At 55.6% G+C, this 13,662-nt stretch overlaps 5 protein-coding genes across 5 annotated transcripts; 2 read left to right on the top strand and 3 right to left on the bottom strand.

Annotated features, from left to right (window-relative positions):
• The first annotated feature begins 59 nt into the window (after positions 1 to 59).
• L226DRAFT_391145 (uncharacterized protein) lies at positions 60 to 3,178 on the top strand. The gene is made up of 3 exons (XM_067674487.1): positions 60 to 1,528; positions 1,608 to 1,780; positions 1,836 to 3,178. The coding sequence occupies exons 1-3, from the start codon at positions 307 to 309 to the stop codon at positions 2,796 to 2,798; spliced, it is 2,358 nt and encodes a 785-aa protein (XP_067536447.1). The 5' UTR covers positions 60 to 306; the 3' UTR covers positions 2,799 to 3,178.
• A 549-nt stretch (positions 3,179 to 3,727) lies between these two features.
• Positions 3,728 to 6,218, bottom strand: L226DRAFT_484867 (acid protease). Its single transcript, XM_067677076.1, has 11 exons — positions 5,617 to 6,218; positions 5,527 to 5,554; positions 5,366 to 5,469; positions 5,274 to 5,304; positions 5,052 to 5,217; positions 4,975 to 5,000; positions 4,719 to 4,914; positions 4,505 to 4,644; positions 4,310 to 4,428; positions 4,208 to 4,252; positions 3,728 to 4,130 (listed from the first exon to the last, which is right to left on the bottom strand). The coding sequence occupies exons 1-11, from the start codon at positions 5,947 to 5,949 to the stop codon at positions 3,939 to 3,941; spliced, it is 1,380 nt and encodes a 459-aa protein (XP_067536446.1). The 5' UTR covers positions 5,950 to 6,218; the 3' UTR covers positions 3,728 to 3,938.
• A 252-nt stretch (positions 6,219 to 6,470) lies between these two features.
• On the bottom strand, positions 6,471 to 7,880 carry L226DRAFT_570104 (peroxidase MNP1; the record flags this gene model as incomplete). The annotated part of the gene is made up of 7 exons (XM_067684403.1): positions 6,471 to 6,483; positions 6,548 to 6,612; positions 6,680 to 7,176; positions 7,231 to 7,352; positions 7,412 to 7,452; positions 7,522 to 7,751; positions 7,820 to 7,880. 7 exons carry the CDS (start codon positions 7,878 to 7,880, stop codon positions 6,471 to 6,473), a joined length of 1,029 nt encoding a protein of 342 aa, XP_067536445.1.
• A 3,112-nt stretch (positions 7,881 to 10,992) lies between these two features.
• L226DRAFT_570103 (uncharacterized protein) lies at positions 10,993 to 12,562 on the bottom strand (the record flags this gene model as incomplete). The annotated part of the gene is made up of 6 exons (XM_067684402.1): positions 10,993 to 11,124; positions 11,193 to 11,548; positions 11,615 to 11,710; positions 11,764 to 11,850; positions 11,917 to 11,944; positions 11,993 to 12,562. 6 exons carry the CDS (start codon positions 12,560 to 12,562, stop codon positions 10,993 to 10,995), a joined length of 1,269 nt encoding a protein of 422 aa, XP_067536444.1.
• Positions 12,563 to 12,788: 226 nt separating this feature from the next.
• L226DRAFT_533936 (uncharacterized protein) lies at positions 12,789 to 13,384 on the top strand (the record flags this gene model as incomplete). The annotated part of the gene is made up of 2 exons (XM_067680568.1): positions 12,789 to 12,993; positions 13,048 to 13,384. A coding segment is annotated over exon 2 (176 nt), but the record flags the coding sequence as incomplete, so codon positions are not given.
• Between the last annotated feature and the right edge of the window lie 278 nt (positions 13,385 to 13,662).

The raw sequence follows: 13,662 nt of genomic DNA, 5'->3' as shown, positions 1-13,662 counted from the left end.
TACCTTATCCGTCTTTGCCTATCCTACGCACTTCTCTGACGCACAAATCAAAACACCGTGCAGTGACGTGTCAGTGCTGACGGCGGGATGAAGTGGCTTCAGAGTGATCTCGAGGACTGGGTACAGGATTTCCTACCGACAGCTGATCCTGAGAAGGAGAGGGAGGACTTGGAGAAATTTATGTTCCTCCCTCACAAGATCGATATGTCGTCGGAGACAGCGATGTATCCGGACTTGGTCAGTTTTTCCTTGACTCTGACTTGCACGCAGTTCGGAAAAGCTGAGAGCTTGCTTTGACAGGCTGACATGTTCAATAAGTACCTCGCTGTTATCGGTTGCAAGGACTTTGTGGTGCGATACACAGACAGCCATAAGAGCACGCGTACTGGAACCGTCGAGGGTCGCGAACGCAACCCCCTGAAACCTGACCTTGCGTTTCTTCCAACCCTGACCGAGGCTAGGAAAGCGTACGAGATCGATCAGCGACCTTGCAAGAAGGAGGGCAAGGACGTGGCGTCCCGTCCACTTGATACTTCTGCAGCCGATACTCCTAGCGCCGATGGTTCGCTAGCTCAATTGAACGCACGAATGACATGGGCATTTGGGGAAGTCGTAGTCCAAGTCAGACACGGCAAGCCCCGGTACCCATTCACTGTATGCAGGTTTCTGGCCATGTCACGGCGGCAGCAGATGGCTCGTGAACAACTCGCCGACTACGCTTCGGAGATCTTCCGTCACCAACACCGACAGTCCGTGATCATGATCTGCATTTGCGACCATACTGCACGGTTCCTCCGCTTCGATCGTGGTGGCGCCGTCGACGTGTCTCGCAGCTTCGACTACACCGAACACCCACGCGCGATGGGCGCTATCCTCTACAGGCTCTTTGGACACGGCTCGAACAGAGTGCGTCGCGGGCATGACCCAACAGCGGGACTCGCACAACCAGATGACGCACAGCTCTTCCGCGGCCTGCACCAGGACCCGGCTTATGTGACGAACAGCACTGTCGTCGCGGCTCTGAAGCATGCAGCAACGGAGAACTGGCCGATCTATAAGATCAGTATCCCGTATCAGTGGCCTGATGGCGACAAACAAGAGCCTGTTCGCCGCGACAGCCCCCATCCCATCACAACCCGGGAGTTCCTGGTTGGTCGGCCAGCATTCTCGAGTTCGTTCATGATTGGACGCGGTACGAAGTGCATGGTTGCGTACGACAAGACGGCGAAGAAGCCTGTCTTCATCAAGGACATGTGGCGGCCGGACTCTCCGCGGTTGCAGACGGAGCTTGAAACCTACCAGAAGCTTTGGGAGGGTCAGAGCGACGTCTCGAAAGCAGGCGTTCCCACCTGCTTAGGTGGTGGCGATGTCTTCTATGACGGCGTGGTCCAGCGCACGCGCACTCACGGAAATCAAGGCCACCTTCCACGGATCCATTCGCGAATCGTTCTTAAGGAAATTTGCCGTCGCCTCGAAGACTTCAAGAACACGCTTGAGCTCGTCTCCTGTGTGTATGATGCCGTCATCGGTGAGTATTGGAATAATGTCACCCTAACGTGTTATGCGCCATGTGATGCATGTGTACTCACGACTTGCGGTCTACGCAGCTCATGAACGGGCATGGAAGCTAGGCATCTTGCATCGCGACATCAGTATCGGCAACATTCTCCTTCTAGATATCGATGGCGGCCAGGACGCCAGGGGGTTACTCGCGGACTGGGATCTGGCCAAGACGAAAGAACAACTGGAAGACTTCTCGCCCACGCAGATTTTCCGTTCGGTATGTTCAACCGGTGCCCTCGTCCGTTTACACGTTCACATGTCTTTCGTGGTAGGGTACATGGCAGTTCATGTCTGCGCAGCTCCAGCAATATAAAGATAAACGACATGAAGTCTCCGATGACTTGGAGTCCTTCATGCACGTCCTCGACTGGTGTGCCTACAAGTACCTTCCGCACCACCTTTCCCCCATTCCAAACCAACTCGCACATACGATGCACGCCGTATATGACGCCTATGTCACCATTATGGATGGGCACAGCGCCGTTCGCAAGCCTACAGAGGCAAAGTTAAAGGCGGCGTCAAGTCGAGAAAACGTCGTTAGAGGTCTTGACAGTGAACATCCATTCACCTGGATGCTAGGAAAACTCCACGACCTTTGCGGGGAGCATTATCAAATCACACAACCTCCGCCACCCTCGACGGCCAAGAGCCCTGACCCACAAGCCTCCTCTATGGTCGCGCGACTTCGACGCGAACGACAAGCCCAGTCGCGTGAGACTGAGGTACAGGCTCCTACTGTGGTGGTCTCCCTCCCGCAGCAGTTGTCACCTCTGCGAGATCACACGCGCTTTGCGCCCGTCTTCGACAACGCACTCACTATAGCCGCAAACAGCGAATGGCCTCGCATGGAGAAGAGTACGAATCAAGCGCTCCTACTACTTTTGACTTCGGTGAACACGCCCCCCGCCAGCGGCGCCGGATCCAAACGGACGATAGACAGTGTCGACTCCGAGGATCCGAGACCTCAGAAGCGCCAGAAGTCGACCTTGGCATCGGGGGAGGAGGAAGAGCAGGCTAACGATAACGATGACGGCTCCGACGATGACGATCCCGTCGAGAGCGAGCTTCCAGCACAAGACTCAGGCTCCGTCGACGACGCCACGGTGGCCACTGACGAAGACGCTGCGCCTCTCCGGGCATTCATGGACAGCATAATCAAGCCGTCCAATATGTACGGTCGGTCGGCTCCTGTAAAGAAGCCCGCGAAGAAAGGCGGTAAGGCGGCACAGAAGTGACACGCTACCACGTGAACGTGCTCTTCTCGGAGGAGGTGCCGATGCGACCCAACAACGAGTACTCGAGCCTTGCATAGACTCACAGTCTTGTGGCACCGGGATACAGTCGTCTTGGTCATCATCCTCCCTCCTACCACCGTGACTCGCCGCTCTTCAGCCTCCTTTCGCTCGTGACCACTCGCCGCGCTTCTCTCTCCTTCTCCCTGTCTCTGCTCGTCGTGGAGAGCGCTGTGCGCTCTCCGAACACGATTCTTCCTCCTCTCTCCACCGCGTCTACTGACTCAACAATACCCTTGTCCCGCTGCCTCCGACTATGCTCTCCTCCTCCCTCTCGCCTCTCTCTCTCTCTCCTCCTGTCCTCCATCTTCATCTTCTGCCCATCCCAAACGCTTTGGATGTCCTACTCTAACGTCACTCGTGACGGTTAGCGTCTTGCGCGATAGCAAGTTCCCGTAGAATCCCGTCTCTTCCCAAGTTCAGTCATGTATCTGCTCAGTGTTGGCTCAATCCGTTATCCTTCACATCTACAGCCCTCTCTCTGTCGTCTTTGACTCGTATGTTTTCATTGCGGCTCATGAGTAGCTTCCCTCCAATGTTGCGTTTCCTTGTCTGCGATACAGATACACGCTGTCGGCGACGCTCGCAGATCTTCAGAGTTCGATCACCGTCCAAACGATCGCAGCCTTTATGCCACATCGTTCATGTTCACTGAGTACAGTTGCAATCAATACCATTGTCGTCGTCCATATACGCCTTGCGTATGCAACTAACGAAGGCCAAACGTACTCAGCCTTGTAGATACGGTATCAACATCGCAGCGACGCGCTGCCCACTGAGACCTGAGGAAGAGCGGCACATCTCAGCGGACGCGATCCATAGCCCTGAAGCCGGACGGCCGGACGACCCAATGGCTCGTGCTGCAGCTCGCAGGCCGGGACGAGGCGAGGACAGTGACCGTGTCGTGAACCACGAGCCTAAGGTCATAGTAACGTTCGCAGTGCTCGCCATAACGATGATCAAAATGGATAGACGTAGATCGTAAAGCCGGGTGCCCCTGGTACATGTTCGTAACACCACCCATTGCGCACGCAGAGACGCGACCTTGCGGGGGCCACTCCAGGCTCGCAAGCGACTGGCAGGTCAATTGATGCCCGAATACGTCGCGTCCGTGTACGCCAAGCCTACGCTGTCGTTCCCGATGTCGTACACCATGTAGAACCGTTGGAGGAACGTCATGCCGTTGATGAAGTCGAGGCCGTGGCCCGAATTGCTGCCAAGGTCGTTCACGATGAGGTAGATTCCTTCTGGGGTGCCTCCAATCGCCGCATTCAACTGCAACGGTCAGAAAACGTAAGGAAAGGTTAGAAACGCGGAAAACAAGCTGCGAGAGCGAAAAGCAAAGCGCTCACCGCGCGTGGCCAAATCTGCGCGTTGGCAGTAAGCTCGTAATCGATCTGTAGGTAGCATTTAATAATCACAGGTATCGGATGGTGGACATGAGAACGACGTACATTGCCGATATGGAAGTAGAGGCTCTTGAGGTTCCCGTACTGCTCCTTGGTGATACGGAGCAGGCCAACGTTATCGTCTGGTACGCCGCCCGTTAAGTCCTGGTAGCGTTTGAATGCATCTGCGAAGAGGATATGCAATGCATGCGGCGACTCAATGACCACGAAGCGCGTACATGATCGCCGGTCGACACATACCGGTGGCGATGAGGATCAGAGTTGTCCCAGTGTCGAGAATGCCCGCCGTTTGATTGAGGACATTGTCACGTGCATCACCATAAACGATGTCCTGATCCACTCCGACGTAGTAACCCGCCGGATGGGTTTTCGTGAGTGGCCTGGAGGTATCCAGCAAGAGAGCATGAGTGGGTATATGCGCATATACAGTCATGCATTGATGCCAAAGACTTACACGAAATCAAGCTTGCCTTTGTACTTGGTCACGTCAACACCGCCGAAGGTCAACTCGCCATGCTTGTTGTCGATCGTGTCTAGCGTCGCAGAGGGTCGGAAGGAGAAGCTTATCATGTAATTGCTGAGGAGGCCTGACGCGTAGGCGGTGTCGGTAACAGTGGGCACGCATTTGGTCCTATCCGGGAAGAAAGAACCTGTGGACCCGAGTCCTGCTGCGTCAACGCAAGGCAGAGAGAGGACAACAAGTGCCGTACCGCAAGTGAGGTCTTGTGGTCCGACTCTGGAGCCCCGGTTAGTCATGCGGAGACGGTCACTTTCAAAGTCCACTTACCCGAGGATGCCATCTATACGACCTTGGGACTCGGATTCGCCCGAGAGCAAGTCACCGACACCGTTTGGTCCATTGTTGAACCCATTTGAGAATATGGAAGCGGAGATGGACTGATCGGACAAGCTCAGCCCCTCTGCGAGAGTAACCGTCTCGTTAAACTCCACTCCTACGTCGGCAGGGTTGATTAATTGCATGCAAGCCGTGGTAGCGTACATGACTTACCGACATAGAATCCGCTACCATAGAGTACAGCCTGGGGATACAAGCATAGGTCATACACCTCGCAGGAATATAAGCGACTGGAGCGCACTCACGGCTAATTCACCGGTTGGCCGCGAGGACAAGGACGGTGTATACGGATTGGACACGCTAGCTCCGACCCACGTGTTCGAGCTTCCAGTGTCAACCAAGAGTTGAACTATATGCACCACAAGTTTGTCAACGAGGTCGACACGAGTATGATGAACCAACTCACAGGACCGGGGAGGCTTGCCGACTTGGACCTACCGTCGCTCAGACTTGTGTGAGGAAGGTTGCGAACGACGCGGGACGGCGGAGAGCTCACCGTCACAACATAAGTGACTGCCTGCGATTGGGCACCTATGTTATAAGATCCAGCGTCCCCTACAGATGTCGGTGAAGAGCTGGCATCGAGCTGCCGCCGATGTTGTAACGCCCTCGCGCGCGCCTGGTCGAACTTGAGTACGTTGGAGGGGCCATCGGACTTGAACCGGCGTGCGACATCGAGTGTAGTCTGAGACGGGGCATCCGAGCCGGAGAGTGGGGTAAGGATGGAATTGGCCTGTGCGAAACTTGCTGCGAGAGGACCGAGGGGGAAGGCCGAGGAGAAAAGAGTGAGGCCGAGCAAAGGAGTGGCGAGTAGGCTGGGGACGTGCATGGCGGGCAGAGGAGGAGAGGAGTCGTCGGGGAAGGAGGAAGGGGATGGCGGGTCGAGGACGAGCGCGAGGCCTCTTATATTGGCTCGGGGTTGTTACTCGGTTCACGCCCGAACTAAGTCGAACACAAGCCCAACTTGAACCTCGTACTTATCCAAGAGCTGCATATTCGTATCGCGTAGTGCGGGTTATTCCAGGGAAGAGAACGACGACGATGTGTAGTGCGACTCGAGCAGGAACTGGGCAGGAAGAGCTGCTGAGCATGCAGCGGGATTCAGACGCGTCGCGTCACACTGTGACGGACGCGTATCCTGGTCTCCGCCGCGTGGCAGATCAGCCGCATTCGGTCTGTAACGAATACATCCAACAAAGTATACACAGGTGGTACAACGCAGACTATACACCTCCCATCACAACTGGCTCAACAAGCCAGTGTGATGGGACCCAATACTGCTACAAGAGAGTGGAGACACGGGTGAAAGCCGGAAACGCCGATCGGACTTCTGAAGGCTTCTATAGTCGCTCAAACATTGGGGCTGCGAAGTACGATACGCGTGAGCATGGAATGCCGTGAGGATGGTCAGGACGAAAAAGACTTACACGGGAGCGATCGAGGTAGCCGGACCGGGGTCAGTCGGGAAGGTCGGGAAGGGAGTCTCGGCGCACTAGAGATATCGCGAACAGGTCAGTCCAAAGTCCTGGATAGAAGAGATAGCACCGAAGAAAACGCACAGCCTGCTCGACATCAGCGTTGGTCTTTCCAGCCGGGAAGTGCGGGCGCGCGCTGGCCGGGAGCAGCGGGGCGATCGGGATGACCTCCGAGCAGTCAATCAGGTTACTCTGGTCGACGCCGAGGAGCGCAAGGCGGCCCATGACGTCCGGGAACGTCTCCGCGAACTTCTCCTGGTCGTTCGTAAACGACTGCCACTCGCACGACGTGCGCGAGTCGCGCGCGAGCAGGTGGTCCGACTGCAGACGCATCTCGCCGTGCAGCGGAGACGTCACCTCGCCCTGGATGCCGCCCTTGCCCGGGAACGACTGCCCACGGAGCTGCGTCTCGATGAAGAACTGGGTGTCGAAGATCTCCGGGGTCGAATCGAAGGGCGTCCGCGGGATCGTGTCGTCCACTCGGTCGGCTGCAGCGACGGTGTGCGCGGAGAGCAGCCAAACGACCTCGAAGTCCTGGAAGCCGACGTCGAGCATACGGGCGAGGATACTGTCGACGGTGTCTGGGGAGCAGACGTGAGCGTTCTGGCCGTTTTACAAAAGACCACTAGACATACCGAATGGCTCAGGAACGAGCCCGTCAGGAGCGGCCTGCGTGGCATCCTTGCGGCCAAGCATGAACTCGAGCTGAGGCGCGCCGGGGCACTGAGCGAGGCCAACCGCACCCGCGAACTGGATGCTGCAGCGGACGTCAAACGTACAGCCCACAAAACTAGCAAAAACAAACAAATAACGTACAAGTCTGCAGTCGAGATGTTGTGGCGGGCGATGATGGGCTTCTAGAGTGCGACGATCTCGTCGGTACCGAGATTCGCGTGGAAGTTCGTCTCCGTCTCGGAGAAGAGGACGATAGAGCCGTCGGCGCCTCCACCGGCGAACTCGCCGCGAGCCTGCGCCGAGGGCGAGAACGCGACGGCGTCGTGGAAGGTCAGACGAAGGGACTCGTGAGCCTCCTCGGCGCACTGGTTGTGGAAGAGGTTCTCGACGATGTCGTCACGGATGGGGAAGAGGGCGCAGCACGCCGCGTTTGTCGCCGTGTTCTTGCCGTCGGGGCACGCAACGCGCCGGGTGAGCGCGGCTGTGAGGCAGGCACGTCCGAGTCAGTATTGTCTCGATAAATGCGGACTCAAAGGAAGACAGGCGTACCGCTCGCGCCTTGAATGGCCGCGACGATGGAGACGAGTGAAAGCAGAGCTTTGAATGCCATATCCGAATATCCGAAGAAGAGAGGAGAGGAGGAGAGAACGCTGAGTGCTCTGAAGAGACCCCCCAAAGCCAACTCAACCGCCCTTTTATACATGTCGAGATGCCCCTCGGCGTCCACTGCTCAACACGCATCTCAGAGACATGAACCACAACATGGTGGCAAATACGGACCTTTTCGCAGCAGCAGCCAATCGCGGCGCGGCGGCTCCGCTATTTTCGGGACCGTGCGTACTCCATGCCCAGTGCAACGGCGAGTAGACACCACCGCGGCGTTGGTGTGTGGCTCGGGCTCAGGCTGGCGTCCAATAGTCTACAAATTCTGCAGCGCCTTGAACCTCTTCGTCATTGTATGTCGCGGGCCGTGTCATGGCTCGTCGAGAGACAGGAACGCTCGGCGGCGATGTTGCCGCCGTTGTTTGACCTGGGGGAAATCAGGCTGCTTGAGTTACAATTCCCTGCCACGCTATTGGATGCGTTGGATGTCCAATAGCTCACGATTGTGTATATGCTCACCTAGCTCAATGGTAGCCTGGTTGCGGGACCGAGACGTGCTACCTTGCAAAGTACTTCTTGCCTTGGCAAAGTCGGCCGGCGTCCGCGCAACTACATCATCCGCACATGCACTTGCTTACCGCACTTGTTCATCGTTCCGTGTTCAGTCTCGGATTACCGCGTAGGTCCTACCGCAGGGTTTTTGGAAGCCACGTCATGGTGGGGATAACAACATGTCTTCGCAACACAAAGTCAGTAACGATCTGATCAGGAGACAGCATTCAGCTCACACAATCCGTATAGTAGACATCATTTACCATGATACCCTGTTGTGAACGACCTAGGGGACATGGTGGCTGGGTACTGTGAAGAACACAACTTGAGCAGCCGTTCAAGTTGACGAGATAAATATTACATAATACATGCTTCTTACTAACTTATGAGTTACCCGAAGCGCTAAAGCCTCCCTTTTGCTGGTCGACGTTAAGACCCCATTTGACATTCACACCCACCCCTCTCTGTTGCAACAGCAGGCAATGAGGCGGAGATGGATCCGTGTAAGACAAGCCGCACACCTCCTGCTCTAGCTCAGCACGTCCTCGACATCGAGGGTTCTCATCTGTACATCTCCGTGAGACTGCCCATACCAAACGAACGGGATTGGTCCCGACAGGCACGTCGCCCTATTCCAACAAGACTCAACACCATGCCGCATGACCCTCAACATGGACCGCTGCAGTCTCATGTCGCGTGCTGCGTGAGTTTGATGCCTCCCAACCCATTGAACCTCGTCGTCTTGGATGCTCACACCAAGCCCGTATCCGCGGTACAGGTCGATCTCCCATGTTGAGCAATGGCACTCAGGCTGTCGCACTCGGGGTCAACGAGCCGTCGATGCATGCGGCTGCGCACCCAACCCCCCAGGACCGTACCTACCCCCCCACAACACATGCGCTTCTATCATCGCTCGCAGTCCCGAGGGCCGCCCGACAGAGATACCGTCCAAACTTGTCGCGTCGAAGCTGAGATAGGGTACGTCCGAGGTTCCTTCCATAGCGGTCTATGTACTGGTGTGGATGCACAGCTGCGCAGTTCGACCTGTGCTTCGCGGGCAAGTTTAGCCTCCCTTCCTGGAGTCGTAACCACGGAGTCTGACGGGCACCGACTGCAGTGGCGTATCGCGTAGGTGCATCGAGAAGCCCAACTTGAGGGAGAAGTCTTGTCTCTTGACATGCCTCCGCCCAGGGATGATTATGAAGATTAAGATTTACCCCGTCTCTCCGCCCCACCAGCACCCGAGGTCCTTCTCTTCCCGATCAGTACTTCACTCACTATGTAGTCAGGACATACCTACGCTAGACGATCAGGTACGTGTGAGTCCATGTTGACGCGAGTGTAACGACGCTAACAGCCGACGGATACTCTGTATCTCGATCGATCGTGATTCGCGGTGGGCGGAGATGTTAATCGCAGACAAGGTGTGCCCCACCACCGCTTTAGAATTCGAGTCTATAGTCCGCGGGTCATACTGTCGTTCATCAAGACTCCGGGTGCGCCGCGGCCAGCGAATATCACTATGCACCCACACCGTCTATCTGACCACCTCGACCCAACTTCGGAAAGAGGCATTCTACCGAACGAGCTCCCTATTGCGTCTGAAAGTATGGCGGATCTGCCAACGTGATCAGTGCGTACCTGCTTGCCACGTCCCGATCGACGAGCCCTCATTGTCTCATTGTGAGATATTCCCAGCGCCCCTGCCAAGCCAGAAAGACAGACCCTACAGCCTGACAGTCCGTGAATCCTGCGCTGACACTCGTGAGGTGTGCGGCTTGGACAGATGTGAGCCTGCCAATAACCGCACTCGGGAGGAGTCGTCAACACGCCATGGCTCATGTCCGACTCGCCTTAATCCGAGTCCCACCGCCTTCATCCCTACTGATTGACTGTAAACCATGAGCACCTTATCTGCGATCCTGTGGGATTGATTGCAAGTACTCATATAGTTGCTCAGCAGCGTGTAACCCATCGAACGCAGACCACAACGAGGAAACCGGTGGGCGTGCAGACGACGAGCGCGTCTGCTGATGAGTCGCGAGCGCCGCAACCACGTACATCAGAGTGCACTCAAGCTCGACCCCGCTTTGGCCGAGCCAGTCCCGTCCAAGTGCAGTCTGCCAGGCCACAGAAGCCGAAGCTTCGTGTCGGACTCGCTGACAGTCTGGGTGGACAGACGAACTTCGAAATCGGTCACGTGATTGCATCCTTCATCCTGGTCTTGTTCGTGTGTCCAACTCCGGGCCCTCTAGCAGAAACGATCCTCAATCGTACCATGACATATGCTCATTAAATACTATTGCCTACACGCACAGGCACTGCGTCTCACTGCACTGGCACACCTGTGCCCATGCGTCAACCCAACATGCACTGAATCCGATCAACGATCCAATAGTAAGTGGTGATCCACCATTGGATCGTCAACCACTCGTAGAACCCGACGCGATGCAGAGAGAAGTTGCTCGCGGATTGGAGCTCTTGCTCCTGTGCCATTGCCAGGCGCTCGGCCGATACGAAGAGAACGACGCACTTTCGATCGTTTCCCCGGAGTCTGTCAGGTATGTTCAGCGCTCTGTCATCGTCACAACGCAGGAAGAGGAAGTAGTGACATACGCGGACATGACTTGCTCAGGCAGGGTAGCCCGGAAATTGCCGGATACAAACCAATCGAACAAGATGAACAGACGACGCTTGTCCTAGGTTACGGCGATGCAAGTCAGTGATACAGTATAACGGATGGAATAGAATTGAATGGGAGCCTCACCTGGTGTACTGTCACCACTGCGTTGGTGCTGTTGATGACCTTTCGGAAAGACTCGAGGTCTGAAGATCCGGCGGACAGCTGGCTAGCATAAAACGTGTGCTGTGGTCGACGGACCCCTCCTGCGTCGATATATAGTCGCGCGATGTCTTCCGCCTTCGTCGAAGCGGTGAAGCCATACAAATTGAGGAACAGTCCTTGGCCATCCTCGCCCCTGACGTGCTGCGAGATAGCGTTGATCCTGAGATGAGTTTCGATTACCTTGGACAGTGACGTGGGCCGTTGCAGCCTACTAGCGACGGCAGCCTCAGAGTTCTTGATGGAGACTTCTTTGAATGTCCCATTGACATCGTAAATCACTGAGGTTTCATCGCCATTAGGTGTCAGTTACTGACGGCATATTCAACCGAAACAATTATGCTCACACCACTGCCTGCTTTCCAGGCTATAGCCGTGCACCACAGTCGGAGCGAGAAGGAGCAAAGATTCAGGTAAGCCCTTGTCGATAGCGTCGTTGCATTCTGCGACACAATCAGCGTGCAGGCCTAGACCCACGGGTGTGGGACATGCTCACCTTCGTCCTGCGTATCCATATGTTCCTTTGCATTGATATTTCCTCCGAGAAACACCCATGCGTGTGGGTTCATGATGAAGAAAGCCTCTGTCGACGTGATCCATGGAGTATCAAAGAGACCGTATTATTCACGCTTTGCATCGTGTCACTCACCATTGTCAAGGAAAACGTTGGCTTCCTCCTAAACAGAAATTCAGCTGGAGCATAACAGATATGTGCGCAGACTCACTACTTGAGAGAGCTCGTCCACCACGGGTATAGTCGGGACAGGATAGAACTTGAAGGTCATCCGCCACACGCGCCCAGTATACTTCACGAGCTGCATGCGCCCGCACAAGCCAGCCCATTTCTTTCCACGGGCGATAAGTCCACGTTCCAGCTTCCCGTCAGGATGGTATTGGATCGGGTATATTGGGAGGTTTTGGATGCTGCGGACTCCGTTGAACTTCTCGACTTGAAAGAGGAGCGATGCTGACGTCTTCGATATCCTACAGTCACCTGAAAGGTAGTGGCTCGAACTGCCTGCAGGACTATCCGACTTCCGAGGCATCATATCCAGGTACTCGACGTGACGAAACCGCAAGAAACCTTCATGATACTCCCGGCTTGAGACTTGGTGGTCCGCAGGGAGCGCCCCAACCAAACAATAAGCCCGTTTTTGCCCTGTGATGTGGCAATCCTGGACAACGACGGTACCGGGAACGAAGAGCGTGCTTAACTGCTCAAAAGTGACGGTCGCGGGTGATTCCGTGGGCGACAAGGCTTCCGACATATCCACTTGACGTGGCGAGGACGACATCGGAGCTTTGACAACAGGTTGGGCGGGGAGAATGAAGCGAAGGAGCGAAGAGAAGGATTGGTATGGAGACTTGCATGCCGCATCTCCTTACATACCACAGGGTGTAGCGCCCAGCACAGACCCACGCGGCGTGGTATACGCCTCCTGAAGGGAAACGTCAAGGACAAGGACGAGCGGGCTGCATACGGAACTTCGACAAGACATCCGCATACACTGCCTTTCCATGTGTCCCTGTTATTCTAAACATACTCCAGTCCGTATCAGACCGTCTATCGTAAAAGACCACGTACCCGAGAACATCTCTTAGGCTGCCCGCGGTGGAAGCGAGCCACCTCGAAGAGGCAAGACCGCCTGCCTCTTCGTTACCTCTTCTCCGCTTCCGCACGAGGCAGTACCCCATTCTGTCTCCATGCTTTTGTGCAGCAGTCCGTCTACAACTGATAATCAGTGACCCATTCCGGTTCGAGATGGGAGGCAACACTTGCTCTAATTTATTGTCCGCCATGTTGAAGGATGTCTAGGCCGCTAGACCTGTGGCGGCACACCGAAGTACCACCCCCTAGTCTAACGACTGCTCTAATCCAAATCCGAGGGATGCAGTAACCAATGTGAATCGAAGTCTGTTCCGTGAAGGTCAAGAGAGAGGATGGATATCCGCCACAATTACAGTGACGACGCCTCCGAAGAAGGACAAGCGCCCGCTGCAGCAGCTTTCTCCCTGTTCTGCCGCTGTACCGTTGTCCAATACTTGTGGGTCGGTAAGCTGACGGCTCAGAAGAGGTTAACGGCGATGTATGGCGGAAATGCAACCATGCCCAGTAGCCATTCAGCTTGCAGCTCGTCTCTCTCCCAAAGAGCCCCGCGCCTCGCCGCAGGGCCAAAATCAAAACGCAGTCCGAAACGTCAAAGCGTTCATTATCATCTCAGCATGCGCGTAACGTGGGGACAAGAAAACGAAAACGGTGCGGGAGGGGGGCAGCGACGCCGACAGCCAAGGGCGGGCGAGGAGGGGAGGGAGGTACGTAAGCGTATGGTGTATGTATGATGTGGGCAAACACATGGCTACCAGCAGACGGAATGGAATGTCAATGGCCTATAAT

The sequence above is a fragment of the Lentinus tigrinus genome, assembly GCF_003813185.1.
Source record: "Lentinus tigrinus ALCF2SS1-7 unplaced genomic scaffold L226scaffold_9, whole genome shotgun sequence".
Classification (NCBI taxonomy): domain Eukaryota; kingdom Fungi; phylum Basidiomycota; class Agaricomycetes; order Polyporales; family Polyporaceae; genus Lentinus; species Lentinus tigrinus.
This window is presented reverse-complemented; position numbering and strand designations above follow the sequence as displayed.